This window comes from Argiope bruennichi, chromosome 5 (genome assembly GCF_947563725.1).
Source record: "Argiope bruennichi chromosome 5, qqArgBrue1.1, whole genome shotgun sequence".
Taxonomy (NCBI): Eukaryota; Metazoa; Arthropoda; class Arachnida; order Araneae; family Araneidae; genus Argiope; species Argiope bruennichi.
The window spans coordinates 131,849,986-131,859,956 of NC_079155.1; the positions used below are offsets into that span (position 1 = coordinate 131,849,986).

The 9,971-nt window shown below is 29.9% G+C and overlaps 1 protein-coding gene across 5 annotated transcripts in view; it reads left to right on the forward strand.

Annotated features, from left to right (window-relative positions):
* Nucleotides 1–9,003, forward strand: part of LOC129969040 (uncharacterized) — a 123,308-nt gene extending 114,305 nt beyond the window's left edge. For all 5 annotated transcript variants that reach the window (XM_056083444.1, XM_056083443.1, XM_056083442.1 and 2 more), the window contains 2 exons: nucleotides 538–813; nucleotides 7,308–9,003. In XM_056083444.1, the coding sequence (XP_055939419.1) occupies nucleotides 538–813; nucleotides 7,308–7,350 (319 nt within the window). In that variant the 3' untranslated portion in view covers nucleotides 7,351–9,003. The remainder of the gene's footprint in view (nucleotides 1–537; nucleotides 814–7,307) is intronic.
* The last annotated feature ends 968 nt before the right edge of the window (nucleotides 9,004–9,971 follow it).

The window sequence follows — 9,971 nt, forward strand, 5'->3', positions numbered from 1 at the left end:
TTTAGCAATGGAGATGATAAAAATTTTAATCAATCCAAAAGAGAATTCGTTTAATTTAAACAAGTTCAAATTAGTCCTTATTTTTCTAAGGTGATAAGTAAATGAAACTTTTCGGATTACCAAAAAACATTAAGAAAAAAAAATCTTTTTAAATACATTTATCAAATTAGAAATACTTTATTAATAAGCTGAGGCCTCACTTCGGTATCAACTTCGACAAAGACCCACTGTCCAAACGGGTCTAGTATACAAGAAATATGACTTCTCATGAAGGTGAGATGATGATATGGACAATGGAGCGTCATCCTGATCATTTGACTAAGTTCATAACGACGTGGTCTATCTCAAAATAGTCTTCCTATTGATTCAAAACATTACATCAATATATCTAAAGCACAACAATAATACTATTTACAACTGCAGTTTATTCACTCAACTCTTAGTAATATAAATAAAAAAAACCCAAAGATTAGCAAAATTTTTTAAAATTTCGAATTTTAAAATTAAAACTCCCAAATTTTTATTTTTCTTCAAAAGGGGTGGAGACGACAGTCGGGATTCTTCTTACAGCCACCGAGAGAGCAGCCCTTCCACCTGTTCTGAGTCGTCTTCCACATCTTCCTATTCGTATTCTGATTCTTCTAGCGCCAAGAACCATTCCAAGAATGGGGTTCCAGCCAATAAGGAATTCGGGTACCGAACTCCAACGACCGTCCCATCTTTCCAAGTGGCTTTCGTTCAACCTTATTCACCCAGGAAGACTTATCGACCTGTACCTTTTGATGTGGTCAACAGCCCTTATCGACTACCAGAGTAATTGCCTTTCTTTTTATTAAGATGAAATTTCTTGGTTCGATTCATATAGGTTTCTAGGTTCGATTCAGAATAACGATTATTGGAGGCCGGGATAGCCTGGTTGGTATAACCCTGGATTCGCATCCCTTGGGTTGTCAGTTCGAGCCCCACCGGCCTTAGAGCCTCCGTGTACATGGTGACTAGTTCACGCATAATTCTGTCACAGCCCCCAAAGTCCTCCAAGTCGGGACAATACCACTTGGTGTATTGGATCAGAGGCGATCGTTTTCAGATTTAAATTACGATCAGTGGATGAGTGAATGAAGTCCGCCCCGTGAAAAGGGCTGTGATGCAAGAATAGCTAAAACGCACTCCTGTCCCGAGATGGCGCTACCGAAACAAGAGGAGCTAAAACCTCGGCTTAAAGTTGATGATTTCGTTAGCGGGCTTGTCTATGACAAATGCCATGAATAGTAACAACCCCGATTATTGGCAATGAAGATTAAATTCCACTCAATACATCGATAGCATTTACATTGTATACCAATAATTTATATTAAGCTAGTGTACTGATACATCTCATAGTTTTTTTTTCCATACGGCCAATCCTAATTATCATCGGATACAGATTCTAAGCCATTTGTCGATAGAGGTGAACTGATTTTGAAATTAAAGATGGTCTGGGGGGGGGGGGACCTATTCTCACTGACAGTGATATTACTGATTTTATGTGATGAATGAATGTAAGCAGCAAACACTTCAGAAAATTTCGCTAATTTAAACTTTCCTAGTCTTCCTTCCGAGGAAAAAAAAAAAAAAATTTTTCTTGTGTTGGGTTGTAGAAATTAAATACTCAACGAAATGTGTATACAAAATAGTAAAAACAGTCATTTACAATATCCTTTAATTTATAATATTTATTGCCCATGCGATTATCTTGTATTTTTTTTTTTTTTTTGCCATCATTGACAACTGATACAAAAATATAGTTATAATGACTGACTCTTTAAAAAAGGAAGTTTGGATTATCCTTGAGTAAATATAGCATTTCACAATAATAATTTAGCACTTTCTCTGAGATTGATCGATAGTCATTACAAAAGCTACTTTTGATGTACTTTTGCCATTTGGAAAGACATATTTGACTCGTTTGAAGTGAAATTAATAAATGATAAACAACAATTTTTCCTGATTCCATTTTCGAGGAGGCCATTCTAAACAGCCTATTTCCGATCTATTGATAAATTTTGTTTAGCGTAAAAATCTCTGACTGAAGTGTTATTTTTTACAATTAATTTGTGCTGACAAGTTTGATAGGTTTAAACAGTTTAAAGTGTATAAATGGTTCTCAGGCCCTTTGTCAGATTGTACGAGTCCTGTTTTCATGAAAAACGATGATCCGCTGATAAACTGTTTCTTGGAATCACAACGCCTCACTTAATTTATTAATGCATCCTTATTTTTCAGGGTGTGGTAAATTGTTTCATCGTTAAAGAGAGAAACCAACACCAACTGGTTTCCTGACGGATAATTATATTCATGAAAGTTGTACTACTATGAGAAATTATTCAATTTTAAAGAAATTCGCGGATTACATATTTGAATTCTTTGAAAGTGTATCAATTTAGAAACGTCTTAGCTAGATTTAGTCTTTAATTCACAAATTATTTCCTTTTTTTATCAGAAGATTTTTTTCTCAAAAATATAATCGTAAACATTTAAAAATAAAAAGGGTTCAAAGGGTTCTACTTATGACCTCATCAATGAACAAACAAATTTCAAAAACTCCTGGCATACAGACAAATGAAAACTGTAACGGAGTATTCATAAGTGATTAAAAAAACGATTGAATTTATTTATTTTTTAAATATTTAATGAATTGGATAAAACCAAAATAATCTTTGAAATGATTTCGCATATTGATATTCTTACCTACAAAAAATCTGGAAACCGCCTGTTATATGTAATGATATCTCTGAATCTAAATAAAATCCTAATTAATTTCCAAATTTTTATCTTAATTTAGCCCATATTAATTTTATTCTAAAATGTTCTCTTTATTTCCTGATCCATTTCCACCTCTTTTACTCAATTAATGATCCTTGAGCTCTGTAAAACTGCTTTAATCAGTACTTCACATGCTCCAAGTGAAGGGATAAATATCTACCAAGCTAAACAAATTCTTTTAAAAGACACCTGCATTCCCCTGACCTAAAACAACATGTGCAAAGAAATCCCTGTCAGGATCTCTCGGTATCAAATCATTGGGGACACATATCTCCTTTCGCTCTCGTATCGCTTGTGAACGACGTCCTCGCTTCTTGCACATAAATTACGTCTCCCGTGATGGAATAAAGCGAAGTTTAGAAATTCAAAGTGTCTCTCTCTTCGGCCACGAAACTGCTTAAAAATATGTTTTACATTATATACATATAATTAGTTATAAAAACCAAGTCAAAAGGAAAAATAGAATCCAAATTAAACCAAATAAAATAAGAATCCGGCCTGGAGACTTTCTCACCCTCAGGCAAAGATTCAAAATAAGGGATTTTTTTCTGTGAGGAATTGAATTTTTGTCCAACAGTATTGACCCCCCGTGACCCGAAAATCCCCTAAAATGAAGACCTAAAGGATACACCATTTTTACAGAAAAGAAACAAAACAATAAATTAAAGAAATACGACCACCAATAAGCAAAAATACAATAACATGAAATAAACTAAATAGTAACTCTCATAACCAATTCTGAAAACAAAAAGGAAAGCACATATCAGCAGCAGGTAAAAAAATTTTTTGAAAAAGGGGACCCATCGTGTTTATTCTTGTTTCCTGTGCACTAAACTGTTTCTGCTAACGCCATTCAAGGTAAAAATAATTGGAGGGTCTCAACGCCATCTATTGAGTTAGTTAATACGCTACGGAAAGTCTAATTTTTTAGGCAAAGAATTAAACCCAGATCATATCTTTCTTTTTTAAATAAAAATACTAATATTGCAGTAGTTTCTAGGAAATTCATTATTAGTTAAATTTTTAATGAGATTATTTGTTACTTCAATATAGGAAATTTTGTTATTACACACTCTTTTAATCCTGTTGAATTGTGAGAAAATTAAATTTTTGAAAATTTTAGACTTTAGATTAGAATGATAATTTCACAGTTTCGTTATTTTCTATTCATCTCTTTCATCGCTAAGTTCTATTCATCTCTTTTATCGTAGATGCCAACTATTGTTTCATCATTAGCGATTTCGATTTTTAAATCCAGAACGGTAGCTTCAAGTTAATTTTTATTTGCTTCTGTTAGAATTAAATCTTTTGGATAGAAATTAGTCAAAATATTGGTATTATGAAAGTTTATCAAAAGTAAGTCATCAATATACCTCCAACCGTTTATTAAATTATATTAAATTATTTTTTTCTCGTAATAATGAAGGAAAATATTGGCTAAAGCACTTGAGAAAGCTGTGACTTTACCAAACTAACACTGAACTCAATTTAACAATTAATAACCATAGATCTGATATTAAAATCTTTATAAAAAATAAGACTACTGACTTTGAACTAGAACACTTTCAAAACCATAACTTTAATAATATTAATACCTACATTCTAGAAGACAATGGTAATCACTTAAACAAGAGATTAGACCTAGAAAATATTTTTATTTGTAACTTAAAAACTTTATTTCCTTATGAACTTAATAGTAAATTAAATGGGGAAGGTTACGGAGATTTAAACAATAACTGCATTTATTAAAAATTTAATATATTTAAAGATTTTCTAAATAAAGAAAAATACAGTAAAAGATTTAAAAGAGGTAAAGGGGAAGGTGGCAATTTTCAAATTATTTTTGAGGAATTTCCGAATTATTGTAATTTGAAACATAATAGTGAAAACATTCGCAAAATTAGGAAATATATTTTTGGTCTTAGAAATAATAAAATGAAATGGTTAATAAATAATAAATTGGAGGATTTAAAGTTTAAAAATTCGTACACTAAATGTATAATTCTTGATCTAATTAAATGTAAGCTTAATATTGGAAAAAATGATTTACTATTTAATAATAAAAATAATGTAAACAAAGAATTCTGTGTGATAAAATTTTTGAATATTAACTTCGTAAAACTAAAATTACCTAATATTGTACATAATAATAATATATTTTTTCCTTTATCGGATAAAGTAACTGTTTCAATAGTGTTTAGTTATACATTAACTTTAAGGAAACAAATTTGTAATTATAATTACTATATCAAAGATTTAGATAAAATAAATAAAACAGATTGTAACTGTAACAAAGAAAGCTTTAAAGATTTTATAGATGTGGATAAAGGTCCTATTATTACAGGTAATTTAAAAATCATTGCATCCAGCTCTTTAAGAGAGTTAATGGAAAGAGGAACTAAATTTAGATTAAGAGAGAAAATAAACCATAATAAAATCTTAATTTCTATTGGAAAAGATTTGGATATTTTTATTTCTAAATTATCTAGAAAATACCATTGGCCTGCGGAAGGTTTCGGAGAATGAAAAGTGAGAATTTTAGTGGAAATTAAAACAAAAATGAATATAGATAGTGACAGATCTAAAGAACGCGAGATTTATTTTAGCAAAACATTAAAAAAAGAAAGAAAAAATTTAAAAGAAAAATTTGTTATTACAGTAATAGATAAATCAGCATATAATTTCTGTTTAATTTGTAAATATTATTATAAAGAACTATTAATTAATGAATATAACTCTAATACAACTTATATTTTAAAGAACACGGAGAGAAAGGAATTAGATAAAAGAATGCTAGCTTTCGCAAGAAAAAACCGAAATTAAGACTTGCTTTTTAAACTATCCTTATTTGTTCCTAACAGTTACATTTCATAAAAAATCATTAAAATTCAGATTTGTGACTTGTAGCACTGGCTGTTATAATTACTATACGGGAAAACATTTCTTTAAATACTTAAAAATGATTCTGGACAAAATCAAAGAAGAATATAACTTTACAATCAATAGTAACAAAAACGTTTTGGATTTTCTTAAAGATAACAACATTAATAAACTTAATACTTAGGATTTCGAAAATTTATACTCCAAGCTGCCTCATGAAAAATTAATGCATGTCTGTACTTTTATATATGACGAATATTTAAATGAAGGTGTTATTACCAAAAATAATTGGCAAGAATTATGTAATTTTAACATTACCGAAAATTACGTTTTTAATGGGATTAATTTTTATGAACAAGTAAAGGGCATTCCAATGGGAACAGCTTCCTCAAGTGCTTTTGCCAATATTTTCTTACATTACTATGAGAAAAAAAAATAATTAAATATAATTTAATAAACGGTTGGAGGTATATTGATGACTTACTTTTGATAAACTTTGATAGTACCAATATTGTGACTAATTGCTATCCAAAAGATTTAATTCAAACAGAAGCAAATAAAAATCAACTTGAAGCTACGTTTCTGGATTTAAAATTTTCAAAATTTCCAAAAATGTAATTTTCTCACAATTCAACAGGATTAAAAGAGTGTGTAATAACAAAATTTCCTATATTGAAGTAACAAATAATCTCATTAAAAATTTAACTAATAATGAATTTCCCAGAAACTACTGCAATATTAGTATTTTAATAAAAAAAAAAGATATGATTTGGGTTTAATTCTTTGCCTAAAAAAATAGACTTTCCGTAGCGTATTAACTAACTCAATAGATGGCGTTGAGACCCTCCAATTACTTTTACCTTGAATGGCGTTAGCAGAAACAGTTTAGGGCGCAGGAAACAAGAATAAACACGATGGGTCCCCTTTTTCAAAAATTTTTTTTACCTGCTGCTGATATGTGCTTTCCTTTTTGTTTTCAGAATTGGTTATGAGAGCTACTATTTAGTTTATTTCATGTTATTGTATTTTTGCTTATTGATGGTCATATTCTTTTAATTTATTTTTTTGTTTCTTTTCTGTAAAAAGGGTGTATCTCTTAGGCCTTAATTTCAGGGGATTTTCGGGTCACGGGGGGTCAATACTGTTGGACAAAAATTCGATTCCTCACAGAAAAAAATTACTTATTTTGAATCCTTGCCTGAGGGTGACCCTTGAGAAAGTCTTCAGACCGGATTCTTATTTTATTTTTTTTTCCCTTTTAACTTGTTTTTTATTACTAATTGTCTAGATTCATCTGTGTTTTAGTAGTAACTGCATTTGCGCTGTCCAAATACAATGTGGTGTTTTTTACTTTTTAGTTTCGATTCCGAAATAATTTAGTTTCGTTTCAGAAATAATTTTAGTTTTAGATTGTTTCAATAATAGGTTTTAATTTCATATTGTTTATATTTTTGGTTACTTGTATATTTCTTCAATCCAAATTATGTTTCCAATCCTTCTTTGGGCCAGAACTTATATTAGAGTCTCAATTTCTCCCAGGATGATTTTTAGTTTCCTAAACTACCATATCTACACGTGCAATATTACTGCGAATACAATTTTTTTCCTTCTCATTTCTGTTTCAGGCTTCAAGAAGAAGGAAAACTTCTGCCGACAGAAGTGCAGTGAAATGTTCTTCCTTTCCCTGTACTTACAATCTGAAGCATGAAATCACAATCGACGATATTTTTTTTTCAAACAATTCTCGAAGCTCTCTGAATCAAAGTTTTACAGACAATCTGGAAGATTTTCTTTACATGTGATATATTTCAAAAGAGGGTGGAAAAGTATTGCATGCAAAATGAAAAATCAAATTGTCAGGCAGTGACTACAAGATGGTCATGATATATAAATATTGCAAAGTTGTACGTTCAGTATATGTTGAATATTATAGCTTTCAAAATGTTGTCAAATAATTATTAACGCGAGGATCGATTCAACTTTCTGTAGAGGGGAGAGCAACATTGCCAAAACTCTTAACTAAGTAGAAAAGAAATATGTGCAAATACATATATATACAATTTTCAACATTCTAGAAACATATGATATGACTTTCCAACGGAAATTCGTCTTCGCCACAAATGTACCGTTGCAACTGATGTCATTATGGATTAATCAAATTTGAAAATTATTTCGTTGCAAAATTCCCCGGTTATTTCGAAACCTCGCGGATGCTTTTATCGCACAGTTTAATTTAATATGTTAGTCATCTCCATTCGCACCAGAGAAAATCTGACTATCAGTAACAGAGGTACCACGCAAAACATTTGATATAAAAAAGTTAAACTGAAATGTTTAATTTGGGGGGGGGGGGAGGAAGAAATTTCTAATAGATAATTCTTGAGGTCGGTTCAAACTTGCCATGGTATGTTAAATGCACTGTGCTTATTTAAACTTTGATTCATATTTATCTTGCATTTACATGCGGGAAAACAAGCAATTGCACGGCATGCAAAATGACGGTTATCATACAATTGTGAATTCATAATAATTGAGGTCAATATATCTAATGTAACATTCCAAAAAAAAGATTATAACCACCACTTCAATTTATAATCTCATAAACTAGTCTGTGACATAGCTTTTATAAATATAGGATGTCCCAAAAAAATCGTTCACAAACTTGAATGGTCAATCGAGTTTACTGAAAGAAATCATTCCAACAGTAGATTATGAGATCGAATGACGGGAGGGAGAGGCAGGGTTGTCAGAAAATGAAGCAAAAATGAATAGAATATATAACATGTGCAATATATTTAATGATATACGAATTTATAAAACCACACCATGCAAAGCTCTTATGTTTCAGATGGTGAATCATTCTAGCGCTTACTTCAAAAGTTCGTTGTCGATATCGTGCCTCACTTGCCATTGTCATTTATGCATATCAGTAGTTATGTTATCCTTCACGAAACTTTGTTGTGCCATTGTGAATTGGTATTTCATTAAATATGGATTATACACAGATGAAGAGAATTTCTGTTAAAGTTTGCAGATGGCCATCAAGGATATTGAAAAACACATCACCTATATTCAACTCTTAAACAGAAATGAATTCCTATCTCACCCCCAATATGTGTGCATTCCGCAAATACATGACTGCCTATGCTCATGTTTACTATTATGAAAACTGTGAAAATACATTTATGATGACCATATGCAAGAGAGTTGTATAGAAATTTTGTATTTGTATAAACATTATATGAGTGAGAGAAGTTATATTCATACCTCAACCAGTCAGCTGGTACACTACAGCAATAAATATATGTACATTCTGTATAAAAAAAAATAAAGATACATAAAAAAAATCTTTTCTGATGTTTTGCTTATAATAGCTAAAGAATTATTCGCACCAGATCCAGAAAGAAGTTATATTAACCACATACTAACTGAATTGACATCAAAAAATGCTTACCATTATTAAGAAATTTTTACATGCAACATTTCATTTGCTGAAAGTTTCAAGTCCTTAATTTAAATATTTATAAAAAAAATTAAAGAAACAAAAAAAGTTTTTTAAAGAAAAAAACTTTATTTTTACTACAGTATTACATTTTTTTCTTTGTCTTAAGTTGAAAACTATTTTACAAATACATTAATGTAAGTAATAACAACAAGACTATCTAAGGTATGGCCATAAATCATTCTAATGTAAAAAAAAAGCACAAAAATGATTATCCATAGCATTAGTAGTTTTCTTGAGATTCAAGAAGTCATTTCTAGGAATAAACTCATAAAATGAAATTTGAAAAGTAGTAAAAAATAAACAAAAGCAAAATTCACCAAAACCAACAATAAACATTGAAAATAACAGAGCAAAAATACTGGCACATTTGGGCATAAACATTTGGCAACAAGAAAAAAAAAAAATGATTCATGAAATTAGGAAGACTTGCAAAAGTGGATTAGCTGCATTGATTACAACCATAACAAGGACACATTCAAACTATTTAATAATAAGTGACATTCAACTAAGTAAGAAATCACAGACATATAAGGATAACCCTAAATTATATAAAGAACACAGTAAATAATATATTTAAAATTTTCAATTATACTTTCAACTCATTAGTCATGCATGAAAGTTAATTACAAGTATTTAATTTGTCTTTTTCAGTTTTAATATTCTATAAAATCAGATTTAGAATCTGAATTCTAAGCCTGGTCATCTTTCTTATATATTATAGTTAAAAAAAAATAAATCTTGAAATATCAAAATTATTAATTCCATAAAATTTAAAAAAATCCAT